The sequence below is a fragment of the Melopsittacus undulatus genome, chromosome 29 (assembly GCF_012275295.1).
Source record: "Melopsittacus undulatus isolate bMelUnd1 chromosome 29, bMelUnd1.mat.Z, whole genome shotgun sequence".
NCBI lineage: Eukaryota > Metazoa > Chordata > Aves > Psittaciformes > Psittaculidae > Melopsittacus > Melopsittacus undulatus.
Window position 1 is genome coordinate 289,034 of NC_047555.1, and position 24,510 is coordinate 313,543.

The following is a 24,510-nucleotide window of genomic DNA, read 5'->3' on the forward strand; positions in this document are numbered from 1 at the left end:
AGAAACAGGTGAAATTTTACCTGAAAAATTCAGTCTCGGGGAGAAAATTGTGAAAAAAAATCGGAAAAAAAATGAAAAAAAACCTGGAAAATGGAAGGAAAAAATTGAAAAATTTCCCAAAAAGGAAAATTTGGAAAAACAAGAAAAAGAAAATTTGGAAATTTTTATGAGATCCTTCAAATGATCAAAGTGAAATCGTGAAATGATGATAAATAAATGTGATATTAGAGATATTATATATTGTAAATAAGAATATATGTTAAATAGGAATTAAATAGGAATATTAAATGTTATATATATTAAATAATATGTATTATATATATAATATATTGTAATTATAATATATTATAAATAAATGTAATTATAAGTAATGCTTAAAATAAATTAGGATTTATTCTATGTAAATATGTATTAAATGTTATATATTAAATGTTGTATATGATATAAATAAATGATATTGGGTTTTGCAAATCATTGGTGTGATTATGATATAAAACTGTATATAAATAAATATAATGTATATATATGATATATAATTTATATATATATTTATATATATATTTTTATATATATATTATATTTATAATGTTATAAGTTTATAATATTTATATAAAATGAACACGTAATTATAAAGAGTTATAAGAAAATGATAAGAATGATATAAAATATAAGATATATTATGTATAATATTATATAAAAATAAATATAAAATATTATATAAAATATTTTAGAGAAAATAAAAAATTATAACAATATAGGAACAATTATGGGAACAAAATTGAAGCTCAATAGAGACAAATTGTGTTATATAGAATATATATATTATATTATATATAGGATATCTAATGTGTATGTATAGGTTGTATCTGGTTACGTCCATCCCATTCATATATATATATATTATATATCTATTATATACATCATTCCCAGCTATGGCTACAGTCATGACCCCCATATATGGGTGCTATGGGGCAGAGTGTCTCCCATATATGTGTGCTATGGGGGGCATTGACCCCCATATATCAGGCTATGGGGTGCACTGGCTCCCATATACGGGTGCTATGGGGCACAAGGTCCCATATTTGAGCCCTATTGGTTGCATTGACCCCCATATATGGGGCTATGGGGTGTACTGAGCCGCCGCGGTGCATTGTGGGTACATTGGGCGCCGCCATCTTGCGTCCGTACACCCACCCTTGCCAGCTGGATGCCGCCATCTTTATCCGCCCAACCCCCGGTGCATTGTGGGTTAAAGAGCGCCGCCATCTTATATCCCTACCCCCCCCACCGTTGCCACACGGGCGCCGCCATCTTGCGTCCGTACAACCCGCGGTGCATTGTGGGTAAAAGAGCGCCGCCATCTTGTATCCGTACACTCACCGTTTCACATGGGCGCCGCCATCTTGTGCCGTACAACCCGCGGTGCATTGTGGGTAAGAGGGCGCCGCCATCTTGTATCCGTACAACCCGCGGTGCATTATGGGTAAAAATGGCGCCGCCATCTTGTACCCGTACACTCACCGTTTCACATGGGCGCCGCCATCTTGTCTCCGTACATCCCCAATGCATTGTGGGTACATTGGGCGCCGCCATCTTGTCCCCGCCCAACCCGCGGTGCATTGTGGTCGCCGCCATCTTGCTTCCGGCCGCGGTGCACTGTGGGCCCATGGCGCGGCTGCGCGCGGTGTACGCGCTGCGCGCGCGGGGCGGGGCCGCCTACGTCGGGTTCACGGTGGCGCCTGCGCGGCGGTTACGTCAGCACAACGGGGGGCGGGGCAAGGGCGGGGCCAGGCGGACGGCGAGGGCGGGGCCATGGTGAGTGAGGGGAGGGGCTTTGATGGATGGGCGGGGCTTGGGAGGGGCGGGGCCATAATGAGTTAGGGGAGGGCCATGGTGAGGGGCGGGGCTTGGGAGGGGGCGTGGCAGTGGATAGTGAGGGGCGGGGTTTTGGAGGGGCGGGGCCATGGGGAGTGAGGGGAGGGGCTTTGTTGAGGGGCGAGGCTTGGGAGGGCGGGGCTTGGGGAGGGGTGGGCGTGGCTTGGGAGGGGGCGGGGCCATAGTGAGGGTAGGGGCTGGGGCGGGGCTTGGGGAGGGGGGCGGGGCTTGGGAGGGGGCGGGGACATGGAGAGGGGCGGGGCTTGGGTGGGGGCGGGGCCGTTGTGAGTGTTGGGCGGGACTTGGGAGGGCGGCGGGGCTTGGGGAAGGGGGCGGGGCCATGGGGAGTGAGGGGCGGGGCCATAGTGAGGGGGCGGGGCTTGGGAGAAGGGCGGGGCCGTGTGGAGTGAGGGGCGGGGCTTGGGACGGAGGGGCGGGGCTTGGGAGAAGGGCGGGGCCATGGTGAGTGAGGGGAGGGGCTTTGCTGAGGGGCGGGGCTTGGGGGAGGGGTGGGCGGGGTTTATGGGTGACCGGAAGTGAGCGGTGACGTCACAGGGAGATGGAGCTCTACGTCTATGGCTTCCCGTCGGACGTGGCGGCGCTGAGGGTGAGCCCCGCCCCCCCCCCCCCCCCCCCGTCACGTGACCCCGCCCAGGCCACGCCCCCTCGGACTTAAGCCCCGCCCCCTTTAAGCCCCACCCACTGTAAGCTCCTTGCCCATTCGTTGGCCACGCCCCCTTTTATAGCCACGCCCCTCACAAGGCCCTGCCCCATAGACCCCATTGATCCCCATAGACCCCATAGACCCCATTGACCCCCATAGACTCCATTGATCCCCATAGACCCCATTGATCCCCATTGATCCCATCCAGCCCCACAGACCCCATCCAGCCCCATAGAACCCATTAATCCCCATAAACCATTTCCAGCCCCATACATACCATCAATCCCCATAGACCCCATCCAGTCCCATAGACCCCATTGATCCCCATAGACCCCATTAATCCCCATAGACCCCATAGACACCATTGATCCCCATAGACCCCATACAGCCCCATAGACCCCATAGACCCCATAGATCCCCATAGACCCCATAGATCCCCATAGACCCCATCCAGCCCCATAGACCCCATAGACCCCATAGATCCCATAGATCCCCATAGACCCCATAGACCCCATAGATCCCATAGATCCCCATAGACCCCATTGATCCCCATAGACCCCATAGATCCCCATTGACCCCCATAGACCCCATTGATCCCCATAGACCCCATTGACCCCCATAGACCCCATTGATCCCCATAGACCCCATTGACCCCCATAGACCCCATAGACCCCCATAGACCCCATTGATCCCCATAGACCCCATTGATCCCCATAGACCCCATTGACCCCTGTAGACCCCATTGATCCCCATAGACCCCATTGACCCCTGTAGACCCCATTGATCCCCATAGACCCCATTGATCCCCATTGACCCCCATAGATCCCATTGATACCCATAGACCCCATCCAGCCCCATAGATCCCATTGATCCCATAGATCCCATAGCCCCCCATAGCCCCGCCCCCCACGTGACCCCTCCCCCCCTCCCACACCGCAGTTCGAGTGGGCGTGGCAGCACCCCTCCCTCTCCCGCCGCCTCCCCCCCGTGACCCCGCGGCGACCCCGGGAGCAGCCAATCAGCTTCGCCCTGCGGGTGCTGCCCCTCCTCCTGCGGGCCCCGCCCTGGTCCCGCCTCCCACTGCGCCTGCGCTGGCTCCGCCCCCTGCCGGGGCCCCGCCCCCCGCTGCTCCCGGCCCCGCCCCCTCACGTGGTGCAGGAGGAGGGGCCGCTGACCCCCCCCAAGGGCAAAGGGGGGCGGGGCCGGAGGAGGAGGCCACGCCCCCTCGGAGCGGAGGCCACGCCCACCGAGGAGGAGGACACGCCCACCCCTGCGTGCGCTGTGTGCGGGGAGGGGTGCGGGGTGAGGGGAGGGGCTTGGGGAGGGGGCGGGGCTTGGAGGGGGCGGGGCTTGGAGGGGGAGGGGCTTGGATAAGGGGGCGGGGCTTGGAGAGGGATATGGGATGGGAGGGGCTTAAAGGGGGTGGGGCTTAAAGAGGGGACTATGGAAGGGGCGGGGCTTAAAGGGGGAGGGGCTTAAATAGGGGGTCTAGAAGGGGTGGGGCTTAAAGGGGGTGGGGCTTAAAGAGGGGACTATGGAAGGGGCGGGGCTTAAAAGGGGCGGGGCTTAAAGGGGGCTATGGAAGGGGCAGGGCTTAAAGGGGGTGGGGCTTAAAGAGGGGGCTATGGGAGGGGAGGGGCCTAAGAGGGTGGGGCTTAAATGGGCTATGGAAGGGGTGGGGCTTAAAGGGGCGGGGCTTGGAGGGGGCTATGGGAGGGGAGGGGCCAAAAGGGGGCGGGGCTTAAATATGGGGTATGGAATGGTCAGGGCTTAAAGGGGGTGGGGCTTAAAGAGGGGACTATAGAAGGGGCGGGGCTTAAAGGGGTGGACTTAAAGGGGCAGGGGCTTAAAGAAGGGGCTATGGGAGGGGAGGGGCCTATGGGGGTGGGGCTTAAATAGGGGCTATAGAAGGGGCGGGGCTTAAAGGGAGCTATGGAAGGGGCGGAGCTTACAGTGGGTGGGGCTTGAAGGGGTGGGGCCTGAAGAGGGCGGGGCTTAATGGGCTGTATGGAAGGGGCGGGGCTTAAGGGAGGGAGGGGCTATGGGGCGTTCAATGGGGCTATGGGAGGGGCACGGTTGTAGGGGGCGGGGCTTAAAGGGGTGGGGCGTAAAGAGGGTTCTATAAGGGGCGGAGCTTAATGGGGGCTATGGCAGGGGGTGGGGGTTAGAGGGTGGGGCTAAAGAGGGCGGGGCTATGGAAGGGGAGGGGCTTCGATGGGCGTGGCTACAGGGGGCGGAGCTCTAATGGACAATAGGGGTGTGGGGAGGGGTTCACCCAATGGCTCTCAATGGGAAGGGGCGTGGCTCCCCTAAGCCCCGCCCCTTCCCCAGCCGGCCCCGCCCCCCCTGCGCTGTCCCCGCCCCCCCTGCCCCATGGCTGCCCATCCCCCATGCCTGGCACGGAGCTTCCTGCACCATGAGCCCAGAGAGCTGCTGCCGGTGGGCGGGGCCTGCCCCAGGTGGGCGGGGCTTGTATGCTAATGAGGTTAATGGGCGGGGCTTGTAAGGGGGTTGCTAAGGGGTGGGGCTTAGGGCTAAGGACGTTGCTAAGGGGCGGGGCTTGGATGCTAATGAGGTTGTTAATGGGCGGGGCTTGGATGCTAATGAGGTTGTTAATGGGCGGGGCTTGTGAATGGGTTGCTAAGGGGCGGGGCTTGTTGCTAAGGGAGTTAAGGGGCGGGGCTTGATTCTATGGTGGTTTCCATGGGGCGGAGCTTGTTTTAGGGGCGTTGCTAAGGGATAACACAAGGATAAGGGGATGCTAAGGGGAGGCGCTTGTATGCTAATGAGCTTGCTAAGGGGCGGGGCTTGTTCTAAGGACAGGGATTAATGCTAAGGAGGTTGCTAAGGGGGGGGGCTTGATCTAATGTGGTTGCTAAGGGGAGGGGTTTGATGCTAGGGGGCGGGGCTTGCTCTAAGGGGGTTGCTGAGGGGCGGGGCTTGGATGCTAATGAGGTTGATAATGGGCGTGGCTTGTAAAGAGGTTGCTAAGGGGCCGGGATTGTTGCTAAGGGGGTTGCTAAAGGGTGGGGCTTGTATGCTAATGAGGTTGATGACGGGCGGGGCTTCTATGCTAATGAGGTTGATGATGGGCGGGGCTTGATGCTAATAGGGTTTCTATGGGGCGGAGCTTATTAACGGGGTTTCTATGGGGCTGGCCTTGTTGCTATGGCAACAACCAATGGCTGGGCCCCGTATGGAAGGGGGCGTGACCCTGACCTCTGACCCCCTCCCCCCCAGCTGCCACACCCACCTCCTGTGGGGCGACCTCATTCGCTACAGCCTCGGCGAGTGTGACGTCATCGAGGGGGCGGAGCCCCATGTAAGCCCCGCCCCCTCCATGCCCCGCCCCCTTTAGACCCCGCCCCCTCTGATGCCTTCTCTCCCCCCATAGGCTCCAGCGCTGACGTCACAGGGGGCGGGGCCTCCCCTTGGCTCCGCCCTCCTGTCCATTGACGCTCAATAAAGGTGTAGATGACGTCACTGATGACGTCATCGATGATGTCAGGGTCTTGTTTCTCTCTTTCCTCCTGCTTTTGGGTCGTATTTGGGGCCATTTTGGGGCAAAAAGAGTCGATTTTGGGGCAAAATGGACCCCAGGGTTAATGGAAATAGGCCCTGACCCCCTTTTTTCCCCATTTTTTCCCATTTTCCTCATTTTTCACCCAGTTTTCACTCGTTTTTACCATTTTTCTTTATTTTCGGGTCATTTTTCCCCATTTCCTTGCCCCATCTCCCTTCTTCCCCCATCCCCCAAATCCACCCCTTTATTTTGCCCATTTTCCCCCTTTCTCTGCCCATTTCCCTGCGTTTTGCCCATTTTCCCCATTTTTCACCCCATTTTTTACACTTCCCATTTTTTTCCTACTTTTCCCATCTTTTTTCCCCCATTTTCAGCCTTTTTAACCCATTTCCTCCCTTTTCCCCATTTCCATGCCATTTTCCCCCATTTTTCCACCCATTTTTGCCCATTTTTGCTCAGTTTCACCCCATTTTGGGTCACTTCATTTTTTTCCCTATTTTCGCAATATTTTGTCAGATTTTCCCCATTTTTTGACCAATTTTTCCTGTTTTTTCACCATTCCCCCATTTCCCCCTCATTTTTCCACCCATTTTTGCCCGTTTTCGCTCATTTTCACCCCATTTCGGGTCACTTCTTCCTGCTCTCCCTACAGACCCTATTTTCCCCTATTTTTGCCATAATTTGTCTGATTTTCCCCATTTTTTGACCAATTTTCCCCATTTTTTTACCCTTTCCCAATTTCCCTTCCATTTTTTCCCATTTTCCCACCCATTTTTGCCCATTTTCGCTCATTTTCACCCCATTTCAGGTCACTTCTTCCTGCTCTCCCTACAGACCCTATTTTCCCCATATTTTGTCTGATTTTCCCCATTTTTGGGCTGATTTTCCCCATTTTTTGACCGATTTTCCCCATTTTTTCACCATTTCCCCATTTCCCCCCCTGTTTTTCCCCATTTTCCCACCCATTTTTGCCCATTTCCCCTCGATTTCACCCCATTTTGGATCACTTCTTCCTGCTCTCCCTGCAGACCCTATTTTCCCCATATTTGGGCCGATTTTCCCCATTTTTTGACCAATTTTCCCCATTTTTTCACCATTTCCCCATTTCCCCCCCTGTTTTCCACCATTTCCCCCCCATTTTTGCCCATTTTCCCTCATTTTCACCCCATTTTGGATCACTTCTTCCTGCTCTCCCTGCAGACCCTATTTTCCCCATATTTGGGCCGATTTTCCCCATTTTTTGACCAATTTTCCCCATTTTTTCACCATTTCCCCATTTCCCCCCCTGTTTTCCACCATTTCCCCCCCATTTTTGCCCATTTTCCCTCATTTTCACCCCATTTTGGGTCACTTCTTCCTGCTCTCCCTGCAGGCCACCACATAGCGCTGAGCCACGTTCAGGGGGGGGGAGTAACCGTCCGCGTATGACGTGTCCTCAAACAGCACCGAGTAGTCGTCCTGCGGCTGACGGTGATGACGTCACTTCCGGGTCACGTGCCGGAAGTCACCTCCCACTTCCGGTCCCTTGCCTCCATCCCCATCCCCATTCCCATCCCCATTCCCATCCCATCCCATTCCCATCCCCATCCCATCCCATTCCCATTCCCATCCCCATTCCCATCCCATTCCCATCCCATTCCCATCCCCATCCCATCCCATTCCCATCCCCATTCCCATCCCATTCCCATCCCATTCCCATCCCATCCCATTCCCATCCCATCGCATCCTATTCTCATTCCCATCCCCTTCTCATTCCCACCCCATTCAATCCCATTCCCATCCCATCTTGTTCCTATTCCTATTCCCATTCCCACTGCATTCCCATCCCATTCCCATCCTCATCCCCATCCCATTTCCACCCCATCTTCATCCCCATTCCCAATCCCATTCCCATCATATTCCCATCCCCATTCCCATCCCATCTTGTTCCTATTCCCATCCCACTGCATTCCTATTCCCATTCCCATCCCATCCCCACCCCATAACCCTCACCCTCTGTGCCCTATAGAAGCCTAACCCTAACCCTAACCCATAGCACACTCACCCTCTGTGGGGGTGCATGTATCAGTGCCCTATAGAACCCTAACCCCATACACTCACCCTTTGGGGTGGTGCATGTATCAGTGCCCTATAGAACCCTAACCCCATACACTCACCCTCTGTGGGGGTGCATGTATCAGTGCCCTATAGAACCCTAACCCCATACACTCACCCTCTGTGGGGGTGCATGTATCAGTGCCCTATAGAACCCTAACCCCATACACTCACCCTCTGTGGGGGCGCATGTATCAGTGCCCTATAGAACCCTAACCCCATACACTCACCCTCTGTGGGGGTGCATGTATCAGTGCCCTATAGAACCCTAACCCCATACACTCACCCTTTGGGGCGGTGCATGTATCAGTGCCCTATAGAACCCTAACCCCATACACTTACCCTCTGTGGGGGTGCATGTATCAGTGCCCTATAGAACCCTAACCCATAGCACTTACCCTTTGGGGTGGTGCATGTATCAGTGCCCTATAGAACCCTAACCCATAGCACACTCACCCTTTGGGGCGGTGCATGTATCAGTGCCCTATAGAAGCCTAACCCCATACACTCACCCTCTGTGGGGGTGCATGTATCAGTGCCCTATAGAACCCTAACCCCATACACTCACCCTTTGGGGTGGTGCATGTATCAGTGCCCTATAGAACCCTAACCCCATACACTTACCCTTTGGGGCGGTGCATGTATCAGTGCCCTATAGAACCCTAACCCCATACACTCACCCTCTGTGGGGGTGCATGTATCAGTGCCCTATAGAACCCTAACCCCATACACTTACCCTCTGTGGGGGTGCATGTATCAGTGCCCTATAGAACCCTAACCCCATAGCACTTACCCTCTGTGGGGGCGCATGTATCAGTGCCCTATAGAACCCTAACCCCATACACTTACCCTTTGGGGCGGTGCATGTATCAGTGCCCTATAGAACCCTAACCCCATACACTCACCCTCTGTGGGGGCGCATGTATCAGTGCCCTATAGAACCCTAACCCCATACACTCACCCTTTGGGGTGGTGCATGTATCAGTGCCCTATAGAACCCTAACCCCATACACTCACCCTCTGTGGGGGTGCATGTATCAGTGCCCTATAGAACCCTAACCCCATACACTCACCCTCTGTGGGGGCGCATGTATCAGTGCCCTATAGAACCCTAACCCCATACACTTACCCTTTGGGGTGGTGCATGTATCAGTGCCCTATAGAACCCTAACCCCATACACTTACCCTTTGGGGTGGCGCATGTATCAGTGCCCTATAGAACCCTAACCCCATACACTCACCCTTTGGGGTGGTGCATGTATCAGTGCCCTATAGAACCCTAACCCCATACACTCACCCTTTGGGGCGGTGCATGTATCAGTGCCCTATAGAACCCTAACCCCATACACTCACCCTTTGGGGCGGTGCATGTATCAGTGCCCTATAGAACCCTAACCCCATACACTCACCCTTTGGGGTGGTGCATGTATCAGTGCCCTATAGAACCCTAACCCCATACACTCACCCTTTGGGGTGGTGCATGTATCAGTGCCCTATAGAACCCTAACCCCATACACTTACCCTTTGGGGTGGTGCATGTATCAGTGCCCTATAGAACCCTAACCCCATACACTTACCCTTTGGGGTGGTGCATGTATCAGTGCCCTATAGAAGCAGGTGGTCTGTGGGTATAGGGCCAGCACCAGCTGCTCCCGTTGGAACAGAGCCTCTGGGTCCGTCTCTGGGTTCGTCTTCCATTGGGGCAGGGGGATGATGCGGCGCCGGCTTAGGGTGTGCCGTCTGTGGGGGTATGGATGCTATAGGGCGCTATGGGTTCCTATAGGGGTCTATGGGGTTCCTATAGGGCTCTATGGGGTTCCTATAGGGGTTCATCTTCCATTGGGGCAGGGGGATGATGCGGCGCCGGCTCAGGGTGTGCCGCCTGTGGGGGGTATGGGGCGCTATAGGGTTCCTATAGGGGTCTATGGGGTTCCTATAGGGCCCTATGGGGTTCCTATAGGGCTCTATGGGGCTTTATAGGGGTCTATGGGGTGTCTATAGGTGTCTATGGGGCTCCTATAGGGGTCTATGGGGCTCTATGGGGTGTCTATAGGGCTCTATGGGGTGTCTATAGGGGTCTATGGGGTTCCTATAGGGCTCTATGGGGTTCCTATAGGGGTTCGTCTTCCATTGGGGCAGTGGGATGATGCGGCGCCGGCTCAGGGTGTGCCGCCTGTGGGGGCATGGGTGATGTGGGGTGCTATGGGTCTCTATGGGGTTCCTATTGGGGTCTGTGGGGTTCCTATAGGGGTCTATGGGGCTCTATGGGGCTCTATAGGGGTCTATGGGGTTCCTATAGGGGTCTATGGGGCTCTATGGGGGTCTGTGGGGGTCCTATAGGGGTCTATGGGGCTCTATGGGGGTCTGTGGGGGTCCTATAGGGGTCTATGGGGCTCTGTAGGGATCTATGGGGTCCTGTAGGGGTCTACAGGCTCTACTGGGGTCTATGGGGTATCTATAAGGGTCTGTGGGGGGCTATGGTTGGCTATGAGGGGCTAAGGGATCTGTATAGGGCTCTATGGGGTCTCTATGGGGTCTCTATAGGGCTCTATGGGGTCTCTATGGGGCTCTATGGGTCTCTATAGGGCTCTATGGGGTCTCTATGGGGCTCTATTGGTCTCTATGGGTCTCTATAGGACTCTATGGGGTCTCTATGGGGCTCTATGGGTCTCTATAGGGCTCTATGGGGTCTCTATGGGGCTCTATGGGGTCTCTATGGGGTCTCTATAGGGCTCTATGGGGTCTCTATGGGGTCTCTATAGGGCTCTATGGGGTCTCTATGGGGTCTATAGGGTGCTATGGGGCGGGGGAGGGGCCACACTCACTCTTTGCCCTCTTCATCGATGTCATCGACCTCGTACCTGTGGAGAGGAACCCAAAATGGGGTCAAAAAGGGACATTTTGGGTCATTTCAATCAGATTTGGGCTATTTTTGTGCTATTTGGGTTCATTTTGCTCAGGTTTGGAGCATTTTGGGGTATTTTGGGCTGTTTTGGTTCATTTAGCGCAGATTTAATGCGTTTATGGGCTGGTTTGGGTCATTTTGAGCCTATTTTGGGCTGTTTTGGGTCATTTTGGGCCTATATTTGTTCATTTAGATCAAATTTGGGTTATTTTTGAGCTATTTTGGCTCATTTTGCTCAGCTTTCAACTATTTTTTGCTATTTTTGATCATTATGATCAGATTTGGACTGTTTAGGGCCTATTTTGGGCCATTTGGGGCTGTTTTGGGTCATTTGGGGCCAATTTTAGGTCATTTTGGGTCTATTTTTGCACGTTTTGGGTGATTTTGGACCATTTTGGGGCTATTTTGGGGGATTTTGGTCCTTCTTGTGGCTATTTTGGGGGTATTTTGGGTGATTTTGGCTCATTTTGGGTGATTTTGGCTCATTTTGGGTGATTTTGGGCCGATTTTGGCCAATTTTGGGCAAATTTTGGGTTGTTTTGGGCCAATTTTGTGTGATTTTGAGGGTATTTTGGGTGATTTTGGTCTGTTTTGGGGCTATTTTGGGTGATTTTGGGCAGTTTTGAGGGTATGTTGGGTGATTTTGGGGGTATTTTGGTCAGTTTTGGGGGTATTTTGAGGGTATTTTGGGTGATTTTGGGGCTATTTAGGGTCATTTAGATCAGATTTTGGCTATTTTTTGTGCTATTTTGGTTTATTTTGCTCAGTTTTGAACCATTTTTTGGCTATTTTGGGTCATTTTGGTCAGATTTAGACCATTTATGGGCTATTTGGGCTGTTTTGGGGCTATTTTCAGCCTATTTTGGGTCATTTTGGTCATTTGGAGCCTATTCTGGGTCATTTTGGGCTGTTTTGGGCCTATTTTGGGTGATTTTGGGCCAATTTTGGGTGATTTTGAACTGATTTTGGGTGATTTTAGTCCGATTTTGGGTCATTTTGGGACGATTCTGGGTCATTTTGGGCCAATTCTGGTCCGATTTTGGACCATTTTCGGCCATTTTGGGCTGATGTTGGGTCATTTTGGGCCAATTTTGGGTGATTTGGGGCCGATTTTGGACCATTTTAGGGGTATTTGGGGTGATATTGGGTCATTCTGGGCCTATTTTGGGTGATTTTGGGCCGATTTTGCACTATTTTGGACCATTTTGTGGGTATTTTGGGCCGTTTTTGGGGTATTTTAGGTGATTTTTGGGTCATTTTGGGGTCATTTTGGCTGTATTTGGGTGTATTTGGGGTGTCTCACTTGTTGGCAGCGTGGCCAGGATCCACTGCTCATCCCCTGCCAGGGCTGTTGGGTCAATTTGGTCAGATTTGGACCATTTTGGGCCAATTTTGGGGGTATTTTGGGTGATTTTGGTCCATTTTGGGTGATTTTGAGGGTATTTTGGGTGACTTTGAGGGTATTTTGGGTGATTTTGGTGTATTTTGGGTCATTTTGGTCCTATTTTGTGTGATTTTGGGCCAAGTTTGGGTGATTTTGAACCGATTTTGGGTGATTTTAGTCTGATTTTGTGTCATTTTGAGCCTATTTTGGACCATTTTGGGTCATTTTGGGCCTATTTTGGGTCATTTTGGGCCAATTTTGGACCATTTTAGGGGCACTTGGGGTGATTTTGGGGCTATTTTGGGGCTATTCTGGATGATTTTGGTCATTTTGGACCTATTTTGGGTGATTTTGGGCCGATTTTGGACTATTTTGGACCATTTTGGGGGTATTTTGGGTCATTTCGGGCCGTTTTTGGGGTATTTTAGGTGATTTTTGGGTCATTTTTGGGTGATTTTGGTGTGTATTTGGTGTCTCACTTGTTGGCAGCGTGGCTGTAGCTCACCACCTCAGCCAGGATCCACTGCTCATCCCCCTCCAGAGCCTTCACTCTTGCTGCCACCTTGTCCCCTGGCTTGGCCACGTAGTCACCTGCAGCTGGGACAGCTCCACAGAGAGGGGGGGGCCTGGGACAGGGGATGGGGGTGAGACTGGGAGTACTGGGATTACACTGGGATAATGGGAATGACATTTGCACCCAAACCCCACATTTTTCCACCCAAAACCCACAAATTTCCACCCAAAATCCACATTTTTCCGCCCAAAATCCACAAATTTCCACCCAAATTCCATGAATTTCCACCCAAAATCCACGAATTTCCACCTAAATTCCACAAATTTCCACCCAAATTCCATTAATTTCCACCCAAATTCCACGAAATCCCACCCAAAACCCCCATTTTTCCACCCAAAACCCCCAGTTTTCCATCCAAAATCCACATTTTTCCACCCAAAATCCATGAATTTCCATCCAAAACCCATGAATTTCCACCCAAATTCCATGAATTTCTAACCAAAACCCACTAATTTCCACCCAAACCCCCTATTTTTCCACCCAAATCCCCCATTTTCCCACCCAAAACCCATGAATTCTCCCCCAAAACCCACATTTTCCCACCCAAAATCCACGAATTTCCACCCAAAACCCACATTTTTCCACCCAAATTCCAGGAATTTCTACCCAAAACCTACGAATTTCCACCCAAAACTCACATTTTCCCACCCAAAACCCATATTTTTCCACCCAAATTCCATGAATTTCCACTGAAAACCCACGAATTTCCACCCAAACCCCACATTTTTCCACCCGAATTCCATTAATTTCCACCCAAAATCCACGAAATCCCACCCAAAACCCCCATTTTTCCACCCAAAATCCATGAATTTCCACCCAAATTCCACGAATTTCCACCCAAAATCCATGAATTTCCACCCAAACCCCACATTTTTCCACCCAAACCCCCATTTTTCCACCCAAATTCCATGAATTTCCACCCAAAATCCAGGAATTTTCACCCAAATTCCATTAATTTCTACTGAAAACCCACGAATTTCCACCTAAAACCCTCATTTTTCCACCCAAACTCCACGAATTTCCACCCAAATTCCATGAATTTCTGCACAAAACTTATGAATTACCACCCAAAATCCACATTTCACCACCCAAAACCCACATTTTTCCACCCAACATCCAGGAATTTCCACCCAAAAGCCACGAATTTCCACCGAAATTCCATGAACTTCTACCCAAATTCCATGAATTTCCACCAAATTCCACCAATTTCCACCCAAAACCCCCATTTTTCCACCCAAATTCCTCAAATTTCCACCCAAAATCCACGAATTCCCACCCCCAACCCCATATTCCTGGTGCATTCCCTACTTCTCTCCCGGCTTCCCGATCCACAGGGGCAGTGTCATGGCTGACTGCTGCAGCAGGGTCATCAGCACTCCCCTGCGCATGGTCTTGCGCGGAGGCTCCGCCTCGGAGTAGATGCCGGCGATCTTAGCGGCTGCAATTCCAGACATCGGGAATTACATGGGGGGGGGATGGGGATTGGGAATGGGGGTTACAGGGAATGGGAATAGGGAATTCCAGAGGTTGGGAATGGGGATTCCAGAGACCAGGAATGGGGAATGGGAATCCCAGAGGGTGGGAATGGGGAATTCCAGAGAGTGGGAATTACAGGGGGTGGGAATGGGGATTACAGAGATCAGGAATGGGGAATTACAGGGAATGGGAATTCCAGAGGGTGGGAATTCCAGGGGGTGGGAATGGGGATTACAGAGGGTGGGAATAGGGAATGGGGAATTCCAGAGAGTGGGAATTACAGGGGTGGGAATGGGGATTCCAGAGACCGGGAATGGGGAATTACAGGGAATGGGAATTCCAGAGGTCGGGAATGGGGATTCCAGAGAGTGGGAATGGGGATTCCAGAGGCTGGGAATGGGGATTATAGAGAGTGGGAACGGGGATTACAGGGAGTGGGAATGGGGGTTACAGAGGTTGGGAATGGGGATTATAGAGAGTGGGAACGGGGATTACAGAGGTCGGGAATTCCATAGGGTGGGAATGGGGATTCCAGAGAATGGGAATGGGGATTACAGAGAATGGGAATTCCATGGGTTGGGAATGGAGATTACAGAGAGTGGGAATGGGGATTCCAGAGAGTGGGAATGGGGAATTACAGGGAATGGGAATCCCAGAGGGTGGGAATTACATGGTCGGGAATGGGGATTATATAGAGTGGGAATGGGAAATGGGAATTCCAGAGGTCAGGAATTCCATGGGTTGGGAATAGGGATTACAGAGGTCAGGAATGGGAATTCCAGAGGTTGGGAATGGGGATTCCAGAGACCGGGAATAGGGAATTACAGAGATCAGAAATGGGGAATTACAGGGAATGGGAATTTCAGAGGGTGGGAATTCCATGGCTTGGGAATGGGGATTACAGAGGGTGGGAATAGGAATTCCAGGGAATGGAGAACTAAAGAGGGTGGGAATAGGAATTCCAAAGGTGGGAATGGGAATCCCAGAGAGTGGGAATGGGGAATTCCAGAGGGTGGGAATTCCATGGGTTGGGAATGGGGATTCCAGAGGTCAGGAAGAGCAGGACAAAGGGGGTAAAGCAGAATAAACAGGGATAACAGTGGGATAACCAAGGATAAAGGGGGAATAAACCAGGATAAACTGGGATAAACTGGGATAAACTGGGATACAATGGGATACAATGGGAATTAAGGGGGATAAACTGGGATAAAGTGGGATAAACTGGGATACAATGGGATACAATGGGATACAATGGGATACAATGGGATACAATGGGAATTAAGGGGGATAAACTGGGATAAAGTGGGATAAACTGGGATACAATGGGAATAAAGGGGGATAAAGGAGGATAAAGAGGGGATAAACTGGGATAAACTGGGATACACTGGGAATTAAGGGGAATAAAGGGGGGATAAACCGGGATAAACCAGGATAAACTGGGACAAACTGGGACAAACTGGGATACAATGGGAATTAAGGGGGATAAAGGGGGGATAAACTGGGATGAACTGGGACAAACTGGGACAAACTGGGATGAACTGGGAATTCAGGGGTTGTTACCTATGCGACGTTCCTCAAGCAGGGATTTGATCTCTGCAATCTTGTCCAGGGCCTTGCGCAGGATACTGGGAATGGGGAATTATGGGATGGATATGGGGGAATGATGGGATATGGGGGATGGGATATGGGGGATGGGATATGGGGGGGATGGGATATGGGGGATGGGATATGGGGATGGGATATGGGGGATGGGATATGGGGATGGGATATGGGGGATGGGATATGGGGGATGGGATATGGGGGATGGGATATGGGGGATGGGATATGGGGATGGGATATGGGGGATGGGATATGGGGGGGATGGGATATGGGGGATGGGATATGGGGGATGGGATATGGGGATGGGATATGGGGATGGGATATGGGGATGGGATATGGGGGGGATGGGATATGGGGGATGGGATATGGGGGATGGGATATGGGGGATGGGATATGGGGATGGGATATGGGGGATGGGATATGGGGATGGGATATGGGGATGGGATATGGGGATGGGATATGGGGATGGGATATGGGGGGGATGGGATATGGGGGATGGGATATGGGGGATGGGATATGGGGGATGGGATATGGGGGATGGGATATGGGGATGGGATATGGGGGATGGGATATGGGGATGGGATATGGGGGATGGGATATGGGGATGGGATATGGGGGATGGGATATGGGGGGATGGGATATGGGGATGGGATATGGGGGATGGGATATGGGGGATGGGGGATGGGATATGGGGATGGGATATGGGGGATGGGATATGGGGGATGGGATATGGGGATGGGATATGGGGGGATGGGATATGGGGGGATGGGATATGGGGGGATGGGATATGGGGGGGATGGGATATGGGGGATGGGATATGGGGGATGGGATATGGGGGGAAATGCAGGATTTGGGGCGGAAAAGTGGGATTTGGGGGAGAAAAAGGGGTTTTTAGGGGAAAAATGGGATTTAGGTGGGAAAAGATGAATTTTGGGTGGAAAAACGGGAATTTTGGGAGGAAAAATGGGAATTTTGGGTGGAAAACCAGAATTTTTAGAGAATAAAAATAATTTGTGGGGTAAAAAAACAGATTTTTAGGGAAAAAATGGGAATTTTGGGGGAAAATGGGATTTTGGATGGAAAAAATGGGGATTTTTAGGTGAAAAAATGAGGAATTTGGGTGGGAAAAATGAATTTTTAGGGGAAAAGTGGGATTTTGGATGGGAAAAAAAGGGAATTTAGGTGAAAAATGGGATGTGGGTGGAAAAAGAAACATTTTTAGGTGAAAAAATGAACATTTTGGGTGGAAAAGGGGGAATTTTGGGTGGGAAAAGGGGGATTTTGGGTCAGGCCTCACTTGCACTCGGCCTCTGCGTCCGCCTTGGCTGTGGTGTAAAGGCCCCGCAGCTTGGTCCGGTAATAGGGGGAAACTGGGGGGAAAAAGGGGGATTTTGGGTCATTTTGGGCTGATTTTGGGTCATTTTGGGCTAATTTGGGTCATTTGGGATTATTATGGGCCCTTTTGGGGTGGTTTTGGGTCATTTCGGGGCTATTTTGGGTCATTTCAAGGGGTTAAAGTGGGGCCTATGGGGGGACTCAATGGATCTTGGGGTCTTTTAGGTGCTTTTTGGGGCGATTTCAGGTGAATTTGGGGCTTTTGTGTTTTTCGAGGTGTTTTAAGCCCATTTCCAGTGGATATGGGGAGATTTAAGGTGGTTGGGGGGGTTTTAAAGCGATTTTGGGTGGATTTATGGCAGTTTCGGCCTCATTTTGAGGCGGTTTAAGGCGAATTTCGGGCGTTTTGGGGCAGTTTTAAGGCGGATTTTGGGTTGGTTTTTAGTTTTTGGCCTATTTTGCCCCTTTTTGCCTTACTTTTGTTCTCGGTTTGCATCCTCTCGTGGGTCTTCTGGATGTTGAGGAGGTTGTGTTCGCTGCGGGAGCGCTCCTCCTGCCCCATGGAGACAACGGGAGACAGCGGGAGATAACGGGGAAAGATGGGAAAAACGGGGGAAAACCAGAAAAAAAACAGGAAAAACGGGTAAAAACACGGGGAAAAAACTGAAAAAACGGGAAAAAAGGGGGAAAAGTGGGAAAACACCGTAAAAAAACGGGGAAAACGGGAAAAAACCGGGAAAAAACCGGGGAAAACCGAAAAAAAAGAGAAAAAAAAGGGAAAGACGGGAGAAAAGGGGGAAAACGGGGAAAAAAACGGGAAAAACGAGGGGAAAGTGGGAAAACACCGGAAAAAAAACCGGGAAAAACGGGAAAAACCGGAAAAAAACCGGGGAAAAACCGAAAAAAACGGGAAAAAAGCCGGGAAAAACGGGGAAAAAAAAAGGGAAAAACCAGGAAAAACGGGGAAAAACTGGGAAAAAAGGGGGAAAACCGGAAAAAAACGAAAAAAAGGGAAAAACGTATGAAAACCGGGGAAAAACGGGAAAAAAAGGGGAAAACCGGAAAAAAACGGGAAAAACGGGAAAAAATCGGGGGGAAAAAGGGAAAAACGGGAAAAGCGGGAAAAAAGTGGGAAAACGGAACAAAAAACGGGAAAAAACTGGGAAAACCGGGGGGAAACCGGAAAAAAAAACGGGAAAAAACGAGGAAAAACGGGAAAAAAGGGGAAAAACCGGAAAAAAACGGGAAAAAACGGGGAAAGCGAGAAAATATTGGGATAACGGAACAAAAAACAGGAAAAAACCGGGAAAAACGGGGGGAAACCGGAAAAAAGATAAAAACCGGGAAACACCGGAAAAACAACAGGAAACCACCAGGAAAACCGGGAAAAACGGGGGAAAACCGGAAAAAAAGGGAAAAAGAAACGGGAAAAACGGGGAAAACCGAGAAACAACCGGGAAAAACGCAAACAAAACAGGAAAAAAACGGGAAAAACGGGAAAAAACTGAGAAAAACGGAACAAAAAACGGGAAAAAACCGGGAAAACCGGGGAGAAACCGGAAAAAAAAACCGATAAAAAACGGGAAAAACGGGGAAACCTGGAAAAACAACAGGAAACCACCAGGAAAACCGGGAAAAAACGGGGAAAACCGGAAAAAAAGGGAAAAAGAAACGGGAAAAACGGGGAAAACCGAGAAAAAACGGGAAATACGGAAACAAAACGGGAAAAAAACGGGAAAAACCGGAAAAAAACGGGAAAAAAAGGGGAAAAACGAGAAACAAGGTGTTTTAAAGCTGCTTACCTGTGTCTGTTTGATGAGCTGGTGCAGCTCCCCCAGCAGCTCCGCGATGCGGGAGTCAGCCGAGACCAACGCCATTGAAACCAACGGGACAAGATGGCGGCGGCGCTGAGGTAACTGAAGGGGGGGGGGGGGGGTAAAATGGCGGCGGCTTCTTCTTCCTCAGCCCACTTCCGGCCTGAGCCCGCCCACCGAGCGATGCCATTGGTTGGTTCCCGGATGTCCGGGCTCTCATTGGTTGAGGGGAAGGGGAGAGTGGTGATTGGCTGGGGATGGGGTCACGTGAGGGAAGAAGGGGTCATGTGACCACGCAGCGATGGCGGACGAGGAAGAGGAGCCGCTGCTGCCGCCGGGTCAGGAACAAACCGGGACCTATAGAGACCTATAGAGACCTATAGAGACCCTATAGAGACCCATAGAGACCCATAGAGACCTATAGAGCCCCATAGAGACCCATAGAGACCTATAGAGCCCCATAGAGACCCATAGAGACCTATAGAGCCCCATAGAGACCCATAGAGACCTATAGAGACCTATAGAGACCCTATAGAGACCTATAGAGACCTATAGAGACCCATAGAGACCTATAGAGACACATAGAGACCCATAGAGACCCCATAGAGACCTATAGAGACCTATAGAGACCTATAGAGACCCATAGAGACCTATAGAGACCTATAGAGACCTATAGAGACCCATAGAGACCCCTAGAGACCTATAGAGACCTATAGAGATCCATAGAGACCTATAGAGACCCTATAGAGACCCATAGAGACCCCTAGAGACCTATAGAGACCTATAGAGACCCTATAGAGACCTATAGAGACCTATAGAGACCCATAGAGACCTATAGAGACACATAGAGACCCATAGAGACCCCATAGAGACCTATAGAGACCTATAGAGACCTATAGAGACCCATAGAGACCTATAGAGACCTATAGAGACCTATAGAGACCCATAGAGACCTATAGAGACCCATAGAGACCTATAGAGACCCCATAGAGACCTATAGAGACCCATAGAGACCTATAGAGACCCCATAGAGACCTATAGAGACCCATAGAGACCCATAGAGACCTATAGAGACCCATAGAGACCCCATAGAGACCCCATAGAGACACATAGAGCCCCATAACCAGCCCCATTTCTCCCCCTTCTCCCCACAGCTGAGCCCCCCCCGGACCCCCCAAGTGCCGCATGGAGGAACGGAGCTGCCTTCTGGTCAGGAGCCTGCCCCATAGATCCTGCCCCATAGATCCTGCCCCATAGATCCTGCCCCATAGATCCCAGCCCCATTGATGCTGCCCCATAGATCCTGCCCCATAGATCCTGCCCCATAGATCCCAGCCCCATAGATCCTGCCCCATAGATCCCAGCCCCATAGATCCTGCCCCATAGATCCTGCCCCATTGATCCTGCCCCATAGATCCTGCCCCATAGATCCCAGCCCCATAGATCCTGCCCCATAGATCCTGCCCCATAGATCCCTCCTATAGATCCCTCCTATTGATCCTGCCCCATAGATCCTGCCCCATAGATCCTGCCCCATAGATCCAGCCCCATAGATCCAGCCCCATAGATCCTGCCCCATAGATCCTGCCCCATAGATCCCAGCCCCATAGATCCTGCCCCATAGATCCCTCCTATAGATCCTGCTCCATAGATCCCCCACATATATCCCCCCATTGATTCCAGCCCCATAGTTCCCCCCATACATCCCAGCCCTATAGATCCTGCCACATAGACCCCCATAGACCCCCATAGATCCTGCCCCATAGATCCCACCCCCGTAGATTCTTGCCCCATAGATCTCCCCAGAGACCCCACATAGATCCATGCCCCATAGACCCCAGCCCCATAGACTCCTCCCCATAGATCCCATAGACACCTCCCCATAGATCCCGCCCCATAGATCCTGCCCCATAGATCCATGCCCCATAGATCCCCGCCATAGACCCCCATAGATCCTGCCCCATAGACCCCAGCCCCATAGACGCCTCCCCATAGGTCCATGCCCCATAGACCCCCCATAGACCCCCATAGCTCCTGCCCCATAGACCCCAGCCATATAGATCCCACCCCATAGATTCCTGCCCATAGACCCCTCCCCATAGCTCCTGCCCCATAGAGCCATGCCTCATAGATCCCCCCCATAGATTCCTGCCCCATAGACCCCAGCCCTATAGACCCCTCCTCATAGATCCTGCCCCATAGATCCCACCCCCATAGATTCCTGCCCCATAGATCCCCCCATAGACCCCCCATAGCTCCTGCCCCATAGACCCCATAGACCCCCTCCCCATAGATCCATGCCCCATAGATCCCCCCCATAGATTCCTGCCCCATAGACCCCAGCCCCATAGACCCCTCCCCATAGCTCCTGCCCCATAGCTCCCCCCCCGCAGGATCCTGGGGCTCTGTAACAACCTCCCCTATGTGCTGATGCTGAGTGCGGCAAGAGACATCCTGGAGCTGCAGCAGGGGGAGGAGGTGAGGACACCTGCCCCATAACCTGCCCCATAACCTGCCCCATAACCTGCCCCATAACCTGCCCCATAACCTGACCCATAACCTGCCCCATAACCTGCCCCATAACCTGCCCCACATCCTGACCCATAACCTGCCCCATAACCTGCCCCATAACCTGACCCATAACCTGACCCATAACCTGCCCCATAACCTGACCCATAACCTGCCCCATAACCTGCCCCATAACCTGACCCACATCCTGCCCCATAACCTGCCCCATAACCTGACCCACACCCTGACCCATAACCTGCCCCATAACCTGCCCCATAACCTGCCCCATAACCTGACCCATAACCTGCCCCATAACCTGCCCCATAACCTGCCCCATAACCTGCCCCATAACCTACCCCATAACCTGCCCCATAACCTGCCCCATAACCTGACCCATAACCTGCCCCATAACCTGCCCCATAACCTGCCCCATAACCTGCCCCATAACCTGCCCCATAACCTGACCCATAACCTGCCCCATAACCTGCCCCATAACCTGCCCCACATCCTGACCCATAACCTGCCCCATAACCTGCCCCATAACCTGACCCATAACCTGACCCATAACCTGCCCCATAACCTGACCCATAACCTGACCCATAACCTGACCCATATCCTGCCCTATAACCTGTGACCCATAACCTGAACCATAACCTGCCCCATAACCTGACTCATAACCTGACCCATAACCTGACCCACATCCTGCCCCATAACCTGACCCATAACCTGACCCACATCCTGACCCATAACCTGACCCATAACCTGCCCCATAACCTGAACCATAACCTGCCCCATAACCTGCCCCATAACCTGACCCATAACCTGACCCACATCCTGCCCCATAACCTGACCCATAACCTGACCCACATCCTGACCCATAACCTGACCCATAACCTGCCCCATAACCTGACCCATAACCTGCCCCATAACCTGCCCCATAACCTGACCCATAACCTGCCCCATAACCTGACCCATAACCTGCCCCATAACCTGCCCCATAACCTGACCCATAACCTGCCCCATAACCTGACCCACATCCTGCCCCATAACCTGCCCCATAACCTGCCCCATAACCTGCCCCATAACCTGCCCCATAACCTGCCCCATAACCTGACCCATAACCTGACCCATAAAGCCCCATAACCTGTCCTATAGCGCCCCCTATCCTGCCCTTAGCACCCCATAACCTGCCCCACATCCTGACCCTTAGCACCCCTATCCTGCCCCATTGCACCCCATAACCTGCCCCATAGTGCCACATAACCCACCCCACATATCCCGCTATCCTGCCCCATAGAACCCCATAAACTGCCACATATCCCATAATCTGCCCCATAGCATCCCATATCCTTCCCCATAGCGCCCCCTATCGTGCCCCATAGCACCCCATATCCTGCCCCATAGCTCCCCATAACCTAACCCCATATCCTGCCCCACATTGCCCCTATCCTGCCCCATAGCGCCCCATAACCTGCCCCACATCCCCCCATAACCTAGCCCCATATCCCCATATCCTGCCCCACATTGCCCCTATCCTGCCCCATAGCGCCCCATAACCTAACCCCATATCCTGCCCCACATTGCCCCTATCCTGCCCCATAGCTCCCCATAACCTAACCCCATATCCCCATATCCTGCCCCATAGCGCCCCCCCCATAACCTAACCCCATATCCTGCCCCACATTGCCCCTATCCTGCCCCATAGCACCCCATAACCTAACCCCATATCCCCATATCCTGCCCCACATTGCTCCTATCCTGCCCCACATCTCCCCATAACCTAACCCCATACCCTGCCCCATAGCACCCATATCCTGCCCCATAGCGCCCCATAACCTGCCCCATAGCGCCCCATAACCTAACCCCATATCCCCATAACCTGCCCCATAGCTCCCCATAACCTAACCCCATATCCCCATATCCTGCCCCATAGCTCCCCATAACCTGCCCCACATCTCCCCATAGGTGCCCCACAGCAACAGCTCCCGCTATGACTGCAACCAGCTCTCGACTGGGGTAAGGGGGCGGAGCCTAAAGGGGGCGGGGCCAATGGGGGGTTCTATGGGGCTGCCCCATAAGTGGGTGGGTTGGGGGGGGGATGTGGGGCTGGCCCCATATCTATGGGTCCCACTGAGATCTATGGGTTGCTATGGGTCTCTATGGGTCCCATTGAATCCCTATGGGTCCCCTTTGATCCCTATGTGTCCCATTGATCTCTATGTGTCCCATTGATCTCTATGGGTTCCATTGATCTCTATGTGTCCCATTGATCTCTATGGGTCCCATTGATCTCTATGGGTCCCATTGATCTCTATGGGTCCCATTGATCCCTATGGGTCCCATTGATCTCTATGGGTCCCATTGATCCCTATGGGTCCCATTGATCTCTATGTGTCCCATTGATCTCTATGTGTCCCATTGATCTCTATGTGTCCCATTGATCTCTATGGGTCCCATTGATCTCTATGGGTCCCATTGATCTCTATGTGTCCCCATTGATCTCTATGGGTCCCATTGATCTCTATGTGTCCCATTGATCTCTATGTGTCCCATTGATCTCTATGGGTCCCATTGATCTCTATGTGTCCCATTGATCTCTATGGGTCCCCATTGATCTCTATGGGTCCCATTGATCTCTATGGGTCCCATTGATCTCTATGTGTCCCCATTGATCTCTATGGGTCCCATTGATCTCTATGTGTCCCATTGATCTCTATGTGTCCCATTGATCTCTATGGGTCCCATTGATCTCTATGGGT

General features: G+C 51.7%; 2 protein-coding genes across 4 annotated transcripts; one reads left to right on the plus strand and one right to left on the minus strand.

The window, feature by feature from the left end:
* The first annotated feature begins 1,633 nt into the window (after positions 1 to 1,633).
* Positions 1,634 to 6,005, plus strand: LOC117437838 (structure-specific endonuclease subunit SLX1-like). Its single transcript, XM_034072479.1, has 6 exons — positions 1,634 to 1,815; positions 2,431 to 2,482; positions 3,479 to 3,841; positions 4,871 to 4,998; positions 5,780 to 5,861; positions 5,934 to 6,005. Exons 1-6 carry the CDS (start codon positions 1,667 to 1,669, stop codon positions 6,003 to 6,005), a joined length of 846 nt encoding a protein of 281 aa, XP_033928370.1. The 5' UTR covers positions 1,634 to 1,666.
* A 1,361-nt stretch (positions 6,006 to 7,366) lies between these two features.
* Positions 7,367 to 19,346, minus strand: SGF29 (SAGA complex associated factor 29). 3 transcript variants are annotated; one of them, XM_034072498.1, is made up of 10 exons: positions 19,232 to 19,346; positions 17,907 to 17,982; positions 17,392 to 17,464; positions 16,056 to 16,120; positions 14,328 to 14,457; positions 12,925 to 13,071; positions 10,982 to 11,017; positions 9,990 to 10,038; positions 9,734 to 9,847; positions 7,367 to 7,526 (listed from the first exon to the last, which is right to left on the minus strand). In XM_034072498.1, exons 1-10 carry the CDS (start codon positions 19,304 to 19,306, stop codon positions 7,410 to 7,412), a joined length of 882 nt encoding a protein of 293 aa, XP_033928389.1. In that variant the 5' UTR covers positions 19,307 to 19,346; the 3' UTR covers positions 7,367 to 7,409. The 3 variants fall into 3 exon arrangements, with proteins under 3 accessions (XP_033928389.1, XP_033928388.1, XP_033928390.1); XM_034072497.1 differs by lacking the exon at positions 9,990 to 10,038 and having other exon boundaries at positions 9,734 to 9,896; XM_034072499.1 differs by lacking the exons at positions 9,990 to 10,038; positions 12,925 to 13,071 and having other exon boundaries at positions 9,734 to 9,896.
* Between the last annotated feature and the right edge of the window lie 5,164 nt (positions 19,347 to 24,510).

Bases quoted from the DNA above. Each gene is read 5' to 3' on its own strand.
- LOC117437838 (XM_034072479.1), top strand. From the start codon at position 1,667: ATGGCGCGGCTGCGCGCGGTGTACGCGCTGCGCGCGCGGGGCGGGGCC. The intron at 2,483-3,478 runs GTGAGCCCCGCC...CCCACACCGCAG, and splicing joins CGGACGTGGCGGCGCTGAGG to TTCGAGTGGGCGTGGCAGCA. The intron at 3,842-4,870 runs GTGAGGGGAGGG...CCCCTTCCCCAG, and splicing joins TGTGCGGGGAGGGGTGCGGG to CCGGCCCCGCCCCCCCTGCG.
- SGF29 (XM_034072497.1), bottom strand. From the start codon at position 19,306: ATGGCGTTGGTCTCGGCTGACTCCCGCATCGCGGAGCTGCTGGGGGAG. The intron at 17,983-19,231 runs GTAAGCAGCTTT...TCCATGGGGCAG, and splicing joins AGCTCATCAAACAGACACAG to GAGGAGCGCTCCCGCAGCGA. The intron at 11,018-12,924 runs GTGAGACACCAA...TCCTCTCCACAG, and splicing joins TACAGCCACGCTGCCAACAA to GTACGAGGTCGATGACATCG.